This window comes from Miscanthus floridulus, chromosome 14 (genome assembly GCF_019320115.1).
Source record: "Miscanthus floridulus cultivar M001 chromosome 14, ASM1932011v1, whole genome shotgun sequence".
NCBI lineage: Eukaryota > Viridiplantae > Streptophyta > Magnoliopsida > Poales > Poaceae > Miscanthus > Miscanthus floridulus.
The window spans coordinates 82,991,491-83,006,437 of NC_089593.1; the positions used below are offsets into that span (position 1 = coordinate 82,991,491).

Sequence of the window (14,947 nt, forward strand, 5' to 3'; positions counted from 1 at the left end):
TACCTACTACCAAGCAACCTAAAACACACAATTATTTATAGTCCATTAACCTGTTAGTCTATGTTGGTCCATCAGATTTTGAAAGTGTCTTTTTGGGTTTAAAACCTTGTTATATGGTGCATAAATAGTCCATACCTGTTCATTTTTTTATTTCATCCGATGTGGACAATACATGGCTGCTGAAGTGGACAACCACGCTCACGTGGTAGGCGTCGCGGGTCGCTTTGCTGCCCCTCCGCCTCGCCCAGTTCAGGGTCACCCCAATCCGCCTCCACCGCTTTCATTGTTGGCCCCTTCCAGTCGCATCTGCGGGCCGAGGGCCGCACACGCTATGCGCTCCACGCTCAAGACCCTGTCGTGGCCGTCGGCGTCCATTGCATCTTCGTTGGACCATCTTGCATATCCATCATGGTCCTCGCCCTCGTCCTCGCGAAGAGCACCGGCCTCCCCATCCGCCAGCACCGCCGGCCGCGCCATGTGTAACCCCTACTCCTCAGCCAGCTTTGTCATCGAGGAACTCACGGAGTCGGCGCATGCTGTTGTCGTCCTAGACGAAGCAGAGCCGACGGCTGCCGCGGGCGCGCGGTGGCACTGGCCGAGTTCGTTGGGGGTGGCAGCGCGACGACGCCAGACGCCACAGCCAAACGAAGCGCCACAGCGATGACGACGATCCACTGGCAGAAAAAGAAGCGCCACAACCAAAAGCAAGATGCCATAGCACTTTACTTCTCGCACGCATCTGAGCACCATTGCTGCCACCGTGCACAGCTCACCTCTTTGCCTCTCGAATTCACCCAAACCAGAGCCTCCCAATCCAATTCCTCGCACCGGGGGCTTCCCATGTGAGTGAATTAGTAGACCGTGGGTTCTCTCATCGACTCCAGCCGCGGGACCGACCGGAATTTGAAGTTTCACCGGCGCCGGTCATTTTCCGGGCTGAAACAGAGCAACATTGGGGGTGATCTTCATTCCTCGAGTACTCTTCGATTCCTCGGTGGTTTGGCCCTCTCTTGACCTCTCGATCACGTTGCGCACGGAAACTCTCCATGAGCTTCGTTGGACATGCAGTGATTCCCACCTCGCCAGTCCCGGAGTGCCGAGCACGCGGTCAGCACACTTCGACCCGCCGCTGCCCTAGATCGAGGCATCATCTAAGCTCTAGGTGAGCTACTCCAGCTATCCCGGCCGCTCACTCATCGAATCCTCGCTTCCCCTTGCCGGAATGCCGCTGCCACTGTGGTGCACACGGCTGCCATGGCCGCCGCCGTCGCTAGACACGTTGCAGTGCACCCCGTTCCAAACGTCTCCACCTGAGTCAAGCCGTGAACACATGTAGATGCGTAGATGGGTGGAGGTCCCTTGCCACCGGCGAGCGCCATGTCGGCTGGACAGCCACCGCTCGCGGCGCGGCTGCGCGACGGAGCGCTCTGCTCTGCTCCGACCGAGCGCACGTGAACTATTGTCCACTTCAGCAGCCACCGTGTATCGTCCACGTCGGATGAAATTATAAAATGAAGCCAGATTTTAGATTTAAAAATACACTTTCAAATCAACAATAAGTTAATTGACTGACCGTACATTTTACTCTTATTTATATCTCACCGATACGTATGGGCTTACGCTCGCAATTAAAAACTGGCAAACCGTACCGTGACTCAGTACGTTGTTTGATTATCGTTGCCGATGCAGTGACGTGAAAGGACAGCAGTTCACCTCAAGGTTCTGCAGTAGATTGCTCCCTTGTTTTAATTTTCTGGTTCGGACATCGGCGCCATCTGGTGAAGCAAGCGTCTTTTTTAGTCCTACCCCACACACACACACACACACACACATATATATATATATATATAGGCGCTTCTAAACTGGTTCCACTGCAACACAAGCAGGCTTCACAATTGGTTAGTAACCTCTTTCCCAACCGGTTTCCATTCCCGCAGTAAGAATGCACTTGTGTAATACCCATGTTTATCACAGCTAAAAACACAGGAGTAGTAAAAGATCTCATTGCTCCTGGTTCTTGCCACGGCAAGATTAGTTGTGAACCTTTTGGGTACTTAGAGTTATGAGTAAGACCTATATATGTCGCCAGAACAGGATCCATACATCTCCTCTCCAGTTCTATAAAATTGCATTTTTTTCTAAAGGACTAATTTGCTTTCTATGGGGCAGTTGACTTGGTCAACTATCCGTATAAATGTTGTGCCACACACTGTAACTTGCAAACTGCCTCTAGAAATTAATTTTTTTTTGAAGTAACGCACCGTCCCTAAGACATTCATCCCTATTAATTATATTTTTAGTGGCGACTTTTTGTGTTACTTGCCTGTGAAAATAGGGATTTCTTCAAATACCTGCTGAACAAATGAGTTCATAAATTTTGCAAATAAAGTCAGATGAAGACAATGTTTATAGATACAAAACTTTTGTAGTTGACGTATTTTTATTTGAGATCATGTAGAAACCCAAATATACATACTAAGTTCTGTTTTGGAATTTGAATTTTTGAATTTTTCAAATGACCTCTGATGGAGACATGCTAATGTATAAGTTATAGTGGTCCACAAGATTTAAAATTTTATAGTTAAAAATATGTTCGTTTGGAATCGCTTCCTAAAATATTCAATTCAAGATTCATAAATATTAATAAAAAAAGTATACTAGCTATACTTGGTCACAGGTGACCATATAATGTGATGGTAAGAGGTGCATGCAAGGTTGAACATCATGGATTCAAATCCCCGTAGACTCACTTGAGCTAACCATGTAAAAATCTTTAGTTAAAATTCTTCTACAGCGTGTGTTCGTAACACCAGAACCTATAAAGTGATAAGTCTTTCATTGTTTGGAAAACTCCCGTTTTAACTTTTAACTAGACGGTTCGAGTTTTGTAAGTCTGATATTTCTGCAGCGCGTTGCTTCAACCCTACCCTGCAGAGTTCATTTGTCATGGATGCGGAATCCAAGAGTGGGAACTGTGATGCTTGGGCAGCAACTGGGCCTGACGGAGTCCTCTCTCCTCACAAAATCAACCGCAGGTGATTGGACTCTACACCTATGGACAAATTTGCTGCATGTTTAATTACATTTGGCATGCCATCCAGTACATAACCGACTGACAAAGTGACAATACATACATGCCATCAACCGAGATTGTTCTTCTGCTCTGTTCTGCTTGTAAAGTGACAATACATGCCCTGTTCTGCATATGCGAACCATCTTCCTGTTTTTAGTGATAAACTGTACTACGCTGTAGCTAGGTTCTATTTTTCTTACATTCTTACGTATGTTGAGTTATGATCTAGATTCAAGCTTGGGCAGCTTGGGCCGAAGCGAAGCCGCCAATTAGCATTAATAGGGACTACACCATCTATTAGTTCCGTATTGCTAATAGACGAGAGTATGGGGTTTTTCCTCCCTATATATACGGACCACCTCCCTCATGGAAAAGATGTATCATAGACAGAATACGGGAAGGCCCCCAGGTTAGGGTATCTCCAAGTTGTAAATCTCCGACGTTTGTAACCTCACCCGATATAGTGAAGATTTGCTGGCCGGTGTCCGTGGTTTTTTTCCTTCCACCTTGGGAGGGTTTTCCACGTTAAAATCTCGTGTCCCATGTGCTTGATCTACTATTCTTCGTCGTTTATATTGCCTATCGTTTAAACAAGTGGTACCAGAGCTTGGTTTGACCTTAGGGTTTCGCGATGGCATCGATGAAGTTTGATCTACCGCTGCTGGATTACAAGACGAGATTTGCACTGTGACAAGTCAAGATGCGGGCGATTCTAGTACAATCTTCGGATCTTGATGAGGCGCTGGACGGTTTCGGAGGAAAAGGACAGAAGTCATGGACCGCTGAAGAGAAGCGGAAGGATCGTAAGGCTCTGTCTCTGATTCAACTTCATGTACATAATGATATTTTGCAAGAAGTGCTGCAGGAGAAAACTGCCGCAGAACTTTGGCTCAAGCTGGAATCGATCTGCGTGTCCAAGGATCTAACCAGTAAGATGCACGTGAAGATGAAGTTGTTCATGCACAAGCTGCAAGAAAGGTGGTTCGGTGATAAACCACTTATCGATCTTTAAGGAGATTGTTGCCGTCCTAGTGTCGATGGAGGTAAAATATGATGATGAAGATTTAGCTCTTCTATTGTTATGCTCACTACCTACTTCGTTTGCAAATTTTCGAGATACCATACTATTAAGCCATGATGAACTAACCCTTGCGGAAGTATATGGGGCCCTCAAGACGAGGGAAAATATGAAATGTATGGTTCAGTTTGATGTGTCGTCCTCCAAAGGCGAAGTGTTGTAGGTTAGAGGCAGGCCCGAACAGAAAACCTACAACAACAACAATAATCGAGACAAGAGCAAGAACGGTAAAGGCCGTTCGAAGTCCAGAGGTAGGGATAAATTCTGCAGGTATTGTAAGAAAGATACTCATGTCATTGAGGATTGTTGAAAGCTGCAGAATAAGGAGAAAATAAACGGTATGTATAAACCGAAAAATAAATCCGATGGTGATGGTAATGCCTCTATTGTCTCCGCTGTTGATAATTCTGATTCAGGAGATGTTCTGGTTGTGTTGCTGGTCGTGATGAATGGATACTTGATTCTGCATGGTCGTTTCATATATGCTCTAACAAAGATTGGTTCAGTTCTTACAAGTCTATGCGGAGTGGAGATGTCGTGCGTATGGGAGATAACAACCCACGTGAGATCTTGGGCATTGGCTCCGTTCAGATCAAGATGCATGATGGCATGATATGCACACTGAAAGATGTGAGACACATACCAGGGATGGCCAGAAATCTCATCTCCCTCAGCACACTTGATGCCGAGGGGTATAGACACTCCGGTTCAAGTGGAGTGTGTAAGGTATCAAAAGGCTTTCTCATCCATATGATAGGTGATATGAATTATGCAAAGTTATACATTCTTAGAGGAAGTACTTTACATGGTTCCATCACAGCTGCTACTATTTCTAATGATGAACCAAGTAAAACTAATCTCTGGCATATGCGTCTTGGGCATATGAGTGAACTTGGTATGGCAGAATTGATCAAGAGAGACTTGTTGGATGGCTGCACTGTGGGTAAGATGAAGTTTTGTGAGCACTGTGTTTTTGGTAAGCACAAGAGGGTAAAATTCAATGCATCTGTTCATACCACCAAAGGTACACTTGATTATGTACATGCTGATTTGTGGGGGCCGTCTCGTAAGCCCTCTTATGGTGGTGCTCATTACATGCTTACCATTATTGATGATTGCTCTAGAAAAGTGTGGCCTTACTTTCTGAAAAATAAAGATGATACTTTTGTTGCTTTTAAAGAGTGGAAAGTTATGATAGAAAGGCAAACTGAAAAGAAGGTAAAATTGGTTCGTACTGACAATGACGGTGAATTCTGTTCGGATGCTTTTAATGATTACTGCAGGGAAGAAGGCATTGTCAGGCACCACACCATCCCGTACACTCCTCAGCAAAATGGTGTGGCTGAGCGCATGAACCGAACCATCATCTCGAGGGCTCGTTGCATGCTATCCAATGCTCGTATGAACACGCATTTTTGGGCTGAGGCTGTAACACCACCTGTTACTTGATCAACCGGTCACCTTCTATCCCACTTAATAAGAAAACTCTCATTGAGGTATGGTCTGATATGCCTGCTGATTATTCACAGTTGAGATTTTTAGGTTGCACAGCTTATGCTCATGTTGATAATGAAAAGCTAGAACCTAGAGCCATTAAGTGTCTGTTTCTTGGTTATGGTTCTGGAGTTAAAGGATATAAGTTATGGAATCCTGAAACTAAAAAGACTTTCATGAGCAGGAACGTTGTTTTCAATGAATCTGTTATGTTTAATGACAGCTTATCCACAGATGTTTCACCAGTTGGTTCTGATGAGGAGCAGGAACATGTTAGCGTGCAGGTGGAGCATGTAGATGATTAGGAAACTGAAATTGTTGATAACAATATTCATGACATTGTTCAGCACTCACCTCCTATTTTGCAGCCTCAAAATCAGTCTATTGCAAATTGCAGAACAAAGAGGAGTTGTGGACCTCGTCCATGTTTAATTGAGGAATGTGATATTGTTCATTATGCCTTTAGTTGTGCTGAACAGGTTGAGAACATTCATGAGCCGGCTATGTACACTGAAGCTGTTGTTTTGGGTGATCGCGAGAAGTGGATTTCCGCTATGCAAGAAGAGATGCAGTCACTTGAGAAAAATAGCACATGGGATGTTGTGCGCTTGCCTAAACACAAGAAGGCCGTTCGTTGCAAATGGATCTTCAAAAGAAAGGAGGGTTTGTCTCCTAGTGAGCCTCCAATATTTAAGGCAAGGTTAGTAGCAAAAGGTTTCAGTCAGATTCCTGGCATTGATTATAATGATGTGTTCTCTTCAGTTGTAAAGCATAGTGCAATTCGTACATTTTTCGGTATTGTTGCTATACGAGATCTTGAGCTTGAGCAGTTAGATGTAAAGACTGTGTTTCTACATGGAGAGCTTGAGGAGGAGATATACATGGACCAGCCAGAAGGGTTCATAGTACCTGGTAAGGAGGATCATGTTTGCAAATTAAAGAGGTCCTTATATGGTTTGAAATAGTCTTCTCGTCAATGGTATAAAAGGTTTGATTCTTTTATGATATCATATGGTTTTAAGAGGTCTGAATTTGATAGCTGTGTGTACATTAAATTTGTTGATGGATCACCTACATATTTGCTGTTATATGTTGATGATATGTTGATTGCTGCCAAGAGCAAGAAAGAAATCACTACCTTAAAGAAACTGTTGAGTAGTGAGCTTGAGATGAAGGATCTTGGTGCTGCTAAGAGGATTATAGGTATGGAAATTACAAGAGACAGAAATTTTGGTTTGTTATTTCTTAGTCAGCAAAGTTATATTAAGAAAGTTTATCGTTTCAACATGCATGATGCAAAGTCTGTTAGTACTCCTATTGCTTCTTATTTCAAATTATCAGCTTTGCAATGTGCTAGTACGGATGAGAATTTTGAGTACATGTCAAGAGTTCCATATTCTAGTGCTGTTGGTTCTTTGATGTATGCCATGGTTTGCTCTTGTCCTGATTTATCATATACTATGAGTTTGGTTAGTAGATACATGGCTAATCCTGGTAAAGAACATTAGAAGACTGTTCAGTGAATTTTCAGGTACCTTCGTGGCACAACAAATGTTTGTTTGAAGTTTGGTAGGACTGATAAGGGACTCACTAGCTACGTGGATTCAGATTTTATTGCTGATTTGGATAAAAGGAGATCTCTCATAGGTTATGTGTTCACTATTGGTGGTTGTGCTATGAGTTGGAGGGCAACATTGCGGCCCGTTGTTGCCCTGTCTACCACTGAAGCAGAATACATGGCTATTGCTGAAGCATGTAAAGAATCAGTTTGGTTGAAAGGTTTGTTTGCTGAGCTTTGTGGAGATGATTCTTGCATTAATTTATTTTGTGACAGTCAAAGTGCTATATGTCTCACTAAAGATCAGATGTTCCATGAGAGAACGAAGCACATTGATGTCAAATACCATTATGTTCGCGATGTGGTCGCGCAAGGTAAGCTGAAGGTATGCAAGATAAGCACACATGATAATCCTGCTGATATATTGACATAGTCAGTTCCTGTTGCTAAGTTTGAGCTTTGCTCAAGTTTAGTTGGTATAACTATTTAGCCCAAGAGGCTATTTAACACCGGAAGTATTTCTTTGTTGTTTCAGGGTGAAGGTTCATTTTATGCTATAAGAAGGAATTTGTCTCAAGGTGGAGTTTGTTGAGCTATGATCCAAATTTAAGCTTGGGCCGAAGCGAAGCGGCCCATTAGCGTTAATAGGGACTACACCATCTATTAGTTCCGTATTGCTAATAGGCGAGAGTGTGGGGTTTTCTCCCTTATATATACGGACCACCTCCCTCATGAAAAAGATATACCACAGACTTCTATACGGGAAGGCCCCCAGGTTAGGGTATCCCTAAGTTGTAAATCTCTGACGTTTGTAACCTCACCCGATATAGTGAAGATTTAGTGGCTGGTGCCCGTGGTTTTTTTCCTTCCACCTTGGAAGAATTTTTCACGTTAAAATCTCGTGTCCCCTGTGCTTGATCTACTGTTCTTCGTCATTTATATTGCCCATCGTTTATAACAACATAGAGTAGCGGTATAATACCAAATCTGCTAGGGACAAAAAAGACTAGTAGATAAGCTATATGAGTTCAAATTTATTACCGTATTTGCGCTGATTGCTATGCGTGCTCATCTGTTTCAGAGCTGTACGAAGCGATGATGTTTCTTTGAGAATCACGCACTGTGGAGTCTGTTATGCTGATGTTATTTGGACACAAAACAAGCACGGTGATTCGATATACCCTTTAGTTCCAGGGTAAGTTTCTGTCGACGAATAAGTTGCATGTCCCATATATGGCTCAGAGGATAATTGTTGATTCATTAGTTTTTGAATTTATAAAAGCTAGCAGATCTTCTTCATTTTCTGATTAATATTTACTAATATATCTAAATGTGTGTGGTAAGTTAATTTCATATGATATTTGGGCAGACATGAGATAGTTGGACAAGTAACAGAGGTTGGATCAGAAATCAAGGGCCTCAACGTTGGTGACCATGTAGGTGTGGGAATCTATGTGAACTCGTGTGGGGACTGTGAGAGCTGCAATAGTTTCACAGAGATCCACTGCCCAAAAATGGTGGTCACATTCAACGGGATCGATGCGGATGGCACTGTGACAATGGGAGGATATTCCAGTTACATAGTAGTCCGTGAAAGGTATGATATGTATGCTTTACTGAAATTGTAGAAACGTAAAGATTGCTCAGCAGTCATTATCTTAATGCATATAAATGTTGATTGAATCGCACTTGAGAACTAGGTATGCAAACAGGACTGCCCAAAAACAATATTTTAACCTATCATTTCTAAGCAAATATAACCATAGAGAAATCAGAAAGTCTTTTTTCAAAGAAACAACTCAAGAGTATTAAGTTTGTTAGGCAGAGTCCGGAAGTTGCTCTCTAAGGCTTTGTATCGTCTCAATGTATTTCTTTTTTGGTTTTTTTAAAAAGCTTTCTTTATTTAAAAAAGAGTATCAAGTTAATGAAATAATTTGGCACAAAATTTCACTTGCATTTCAGGTTCTGCTTCAAGATTCCTGATGGCTACCCTTTGGCTAAGGCAGGGCCTCTGTTATGTGCTGGAATTACTGTGTATACTCCCATGATTCGGCACAACATGAACCAAGCTGGCAAATCACTTGGCCTGATTGGACTGGGTGGATTGGGGCACATGGCAGTGAAATTTGGAAAGGCATTTGGGTTGAAGGTCACCGTTTTCAGTACAAGTGAATCAAAGAGGGCCGAAGCCATTGATCTCCTTGGTGCAGATAATTTTGTAATATCATCTGACAAGCAACAGATGGAGGTATCATTGCCCTTGACCCCCGTAGTGCATTTAACAACAGTTCTTAACTTATCCATAAGTTACTGCCATTATATTTTGAATGATATATATTGCATGACCTTTTTTGTCATCCTTATGTATTGCTTATAGAAAATAGCTAGCGTCAACACCATGTATCAGAAAATGAATAAGGAATGGAAACTTAACTTTGTTCCACAAATCAATTTGTGTTTATGTGCTATAAATAAGACTGCTCTACTTGCCAATACTGTATATATTGGTCATAAGTATTAATATAGATCATAATCGTTATATAAGTTCATCCCAAATGTTCTATAGCTTTCTTAAAAGCTGAGAATTCTCTCCTTGAAAAAAATGTTATAAGTTCCTTTATATTTTATTTGTGGACAATTTACATGAACACTTCAGTAGAGTAATTGTGCCCCAATCCACAATTTATATTATATTTTATAAGTTCTAAGGCAGAATTATCTAATGAAGTGAGTTCGAACCTATGACAGTATGAATATACTACGATAAATGATTTGTAAGCCTCATGTAGTGCTCATATGTAGAGTAATTGTGGTTTCGATTCAGGCAGTTCAAGAAACAGTGATAGAAATAAATTTCTCTTAATTTATAGATATTTTACGATGGTTGAAAAAAATACGGACCATCCATAGGGCGAAATCGAATGGTGCAAAAATAGCAGGCACCAATTTAAAAGTAGTCAGAAATACCAAAATAGATGGAGATAGTACCATAATAGATGGGTCCGAAGTTTGATTTTGATTTTTATTATTTAATAAGAAATTTTACAATGGTTCAAAAAAATATGGACCATCCATGGACAGATATCGAATGGTGCAAAAATAGCAGGTATAGCATATCCTAAAATAACAAGCATCAGGATTCTTAACATACTCTTTAATGATATACCAACAGCCGAAAGTGAGAATGCTTATATATGTTGCTCTGTATTTTATAGGCCCTAAAAGGCTCCTTGCACTTCATTATTGACACTGCTGCGGGTAACCACCCATTCGATCCCTATCTATCGCTTCTGAAAGCTGGTGGTATAATGACGCTAGTGGGCTTCCCAAGTGAAATCAATGTGCATCCTGGAAGTCTTATCTTTGGTATTGCTACATATTCCATTACAAATTTCGTCAGTCCATTATTTACTGGTGAAAAGAACTCTTGAAAAAAAAATATCTTGTACTCAAATACACATTTACACAGGTGCACGGACCCTTTCTGGCAGTGGAGGTGGAGGAACCAAGGGGATCCAAGAAATGTTGAACTTCTGTGCAGAGAACAAAATATACCCAGAGGTTGAGGTCATCAGAATGGACTATATCAACGAGGCTCTCAAGAGGCTTGTAAATCGGGATGTCAAATACCGCTTTGTAATCGACATCGAGAACTCTCTGAACTAGTAGTATCATGTTAACAGGCCCCTCATGCTTGCTTCTCTCTATTCTCTCTGCTGATATATGTGGCTGCAAATAAACTAAGATATCAGGGTGTTGACAAGCATACCTTTCATGTTATGTAAAATTTTGAGTGGTTGTTATATGGATGCATGTCTTGTTTACTTGTGTTACAATTTATAAGATACTGGGGTCGTGCTTATACAGGAACTTAAATGTAAGAACCAAACTACGCACCCTGATCCACCAGAATTAGAATTGTAAACAAAAGTCTTGAAACCATGGTATACGAACAAACATTAGATACATGGTGGTTCATGATTCTCATCATATAATTTAACTATCATGAACCCAAACATTAGATACATAATGAAAAAACTTAAGGATACAACCAACAAGTAAATATATCATCATCATATACAAGTTTGTCATACACTTGTCTTAGCCTTGATGAGAATCCAATGTTACTCCCTCAACAGTGGCCTACATGAAACTAGCTAAGCTTAGGAACTAGTCCACATCGGTCTACATGTATGTATTGTGAATATCTGGATGAGTCCCTTGCAGAGACACTAAATAACTTCTCACATAACTTCAAAGATTTTGTGAGAATTACTTAGTTGTTCCTTGTTCATCTCATGACTTCTAAGCCACTTACCAATTGTAGCTAATAAATACACTGATGAACCCCAAGTAATTCTAGTGTTTTCGATATTTATAGATGAATTAGGGGAACATAATATTTGATATTTATAGATAAATTAGGTCCCATGTGAGTAGGTCCAAAAGAAAGGAAAACGGGAAGACACGTGATGGACCCACAACCACGACGATCGGACGTGTGCTGAATAGAGGGGGTGGATGATAAATGGGTCCATCTGTGTCTATAAAATGTGGGTTCAATGTCAAATTTGCAAACACCCCATGTTTGGAGTCAAATTTTTGCAAATTTTTCCGCTGTTCCGCTGAATGAGGAAACTGGATCAGCGCATGCAAGCCAAATACGTAAGTTTGGATGTGGAACCGTGCGCCGCTGATCTCTCTCTACACGCGTGCGTCTATTAAGAGTCCTGCCCGGTATTAGGGACATACGAAACCAACAAATCAATGTACACGAGAAGTAAACACGAAGGATCAACGCAACAAAAGCCACAAACTTATTTTGAGTGTCTATATTAGTCTAAAAATTCAATTAATATAGAGATCTAAATTTCTACGATAATGATTAGACCCTAGCGTCCGTCCGTCCGAACGGACCAACCCGCTCACGCAGCTATCCCGCATTGCAAAAAAAAAAACCATTGACGCGCGCTCCACTGCGTATCCGCGGCTGCCGCTCCCACCCCCGCCAGTTGACGCCACTGGCTCCGCACCGTCAGCGTATCCGCCCCAGCCTCCCCTTCCTCTCTCTCCCTCTCTCCCGACGTGGCCCAAAGCGTGGCCTCCTCTGTGCGCTGCGCACGGCCGGCCAGGTATGGTGTGTCAGCCGTGCGGCGCTGCCCCTCGATGGGGTGGGCGCTCGCCTGCATCACGCATCGCATGCCTCCGCCCCACTCTACCTTGCTGCTCCTTCTAGCAGATCCACTGCGCGGCGAGAGATCCGATGCTGGTGGGGACTGCGGCGCCGGCTACAGGGGGCGGGGGGGGGGGGGCTGCGTGTCCCACGTGGAGCCCACGATACCAGCGGTCACGAAGGGGTCCCTGCCGGCCTCATAGTAGGCGGAGTCCATCTGGTCGATGTTGGTGATGGTCGATGGTGGTGACGGTGCGGCTGCCTCCGGTGAACTCCATACGCCGGCGAGTATCCATTTCGTAAGCAGCAAGGAGATGTTGCAATATGCTGAAAACGCATGTTGCAACCGTATGTTTCAAGTGTTTCGGGTGTTTCAGAGGTATGCTGCAAGTGTTTCAGATGAATGTTGCAAAAGTAGATCGGAATGTTGCATATGTTGCTATGGTTGTACACTTATGTTGCAAAGGTCTATTCACAATATTTCATCTGTGTTTTTAGACGTATTATTACAAGTGTGTTTATCTGGATGTTGCATACGTTTCACACATATGCTGCAAGTGTTTTATCTAGATATTGCGTATGTTTGTAATGTTTTTTTATGTGTTTTTACAAGGATTTTAGAAGTATGTTTGAAGCGTTTCATTTGTCTTCATATATATGTTGCAAGTGTTACATCTGGATATTTCAAAAGTAGATCGGGTATTGCACATGTTGTAATACGCGTGAGAAGCGGAGGAGACGCGAGCGGTCCTCACACGTGGTCTGGCGTCGTGGGCGGCACGGGCCCCACATGAGCACGTGAAACCTAGGTGCAGGCAGGGGCCTTTTTTTTTTTTTTTGCGAGCACGGGCGTAGAGTGCTGTTGCAAGCACGAGAAATTGCAGTGCGGGTTGCAGTGCGGACGTCTGGACGCGGGCCTCGGGTGAAATTTCTATATAGCCCTTGTTTAGTTGGGTGAATTTGGATTTTGGGGCTACTGTAGCACGTTCGTTTTTATTTGGCAAATAGTATTCAAACATAGACTAATTAGCCTCAAAACGTTCGTCTCACAATTTCCCACAAAACTGTGCAATTAGTTTTTATTTTCGTCTACATTTAATGCTCCATGCACGGGCCGCAAACATTCGATGTGATAGATACTATAGCAACTTTTTGAACTTTATGGTCCAACTAAACAAGACCATACTCATCATGGAGCTGCCGTAGACCCGATATCCACGGTGTAGTGTTCCCATCACGTGGTGTGGCTGGCGTGCATTCGCGTTTTGTACCAAGCTGTCCCCCCGGATAGCAGGAGCCGGGTCCAATGCAATGAGGGCGACTTGTCCGCAGCAGCACATGAGTCCATGCAACAATCACGAGTCCAAATCGACGAGGGGGACTGAACAACAAGCCCAACAAACTAGGCACGCAATCTGTACATCCTAGTCCTAGTATATACTAGTATCGAAGTTGCGTGGGACGTTTTCTCATGCCTTTAATATTTGTTTCATATTTATACCACTAACTAAGCCTATTTTTAAAACCAGCTAATAAGCCTGTTTTGCTGCTTTTAACTTAAATTTATTATCAATGTGGAATTTTTTCATCTAGACTCAAAATTAGATTATCCGTATATGTTTTCCAGTTGTCTTGACGAGGGAAATGCAATGGATAAGTCCGTTCCTCAATTTAGATAACTTCGCAAAGCTGGCTGTTTGGATGTATGATTCTCCCAAAGTTGAACACTTCTTCATTTGGACTCCAAATTGGATGATCTATATATATTGTTCGATGGTCTTGACGAGAGAAACACAATGTCGAACTTCATTTTGTATTTTGACAAGTACCAAAACCAACTTAGCATGCTTGGGAAATAGGCTAAGTCTGTTTCTGTTAAAAATTTGAATCTAACCTCCTTTTAAAATTTTAGTGGTCAGCAAGAGTGTTCGAGTTCTAAGAGTTCCAGCGTGAGTGAAGGTGACCGAGCCTCCCCTTATCCGGTTATAGAGATAAAGGTAAAAGGCCTGAGGCCTCTTCTCCAAGCATTGTTCTTTGTTATGCATGGCCAGAGCCAGGAAAGATACGGAGACTCTAGTCGGGCGACTCCTGCCCTAGCGCCACCACCGCCGCCCCCCGCCGTTCACCACCGCTGGTCCCCCTCCCTTCCCCTCCATTATCTCGCCAGGGCTGAAGGGACTGGGGATCCATTGTTTTTAATAAGTTTTTCTAGTAGATCAAGTCATTAGGGTTAGTGTCTCTCCATGCCAATTTTTTTGGTATTGGAGTTTTATCTCCTTTTCCTCCTGTCACACCCAATTTCAAAGATAAAATTGAATGCACAAAACTCGTGTGTGCCCAGGGATCAGTCACACACACAAGCTGACAAATTACATAAAGTATCATCACGGTGTCTCTTACATCACGATTAATAATGTAACTTAGTCTTACATCACACAGCGGAAGATAAAAAGATAACTCTCTCGTGAAACTCCATCATAGGAAAGGTCAACTGGTTGACCACAAGCCTAATAATCCTCAGGAAATTCCTCATACCCGTTGTCATCTATTACCCATCCGGGATTTTTGTCC

The 14,947-nt window shown here is 42.6% G+C and overlaps 1 protein-coding gene across 1 annotated transcript; it reads left to right on the forward strand.

Moving 5' to 3' along the window:
- The first annotated feature begins 2,946 nt into the window (after positions 1–2,946).
- LOC136503880 (putative cinnamyl alcohol dehydrogenase 4) lies at positions 2,947–10,869 on the forward strand. Its single transcript, XM_066498811.1, has 6 exons — positions 2,947–3,035; positions 8,285–8,398; positions 8,573–8,800; positions 9,166–9,451; positions 10,419–10,569; positions 10,673–10,869. Exons 1-6 carry the CDS (start codon positions 2,947–2,949, stop codon positions 10,867–10,869), a joined length of 1,065 nt encoding a protein of 354 aa, XP_066354908.1.
- The last annotated feature ends 4,078 nt before the right edge of the window (positions 10,870–14,947 follow it).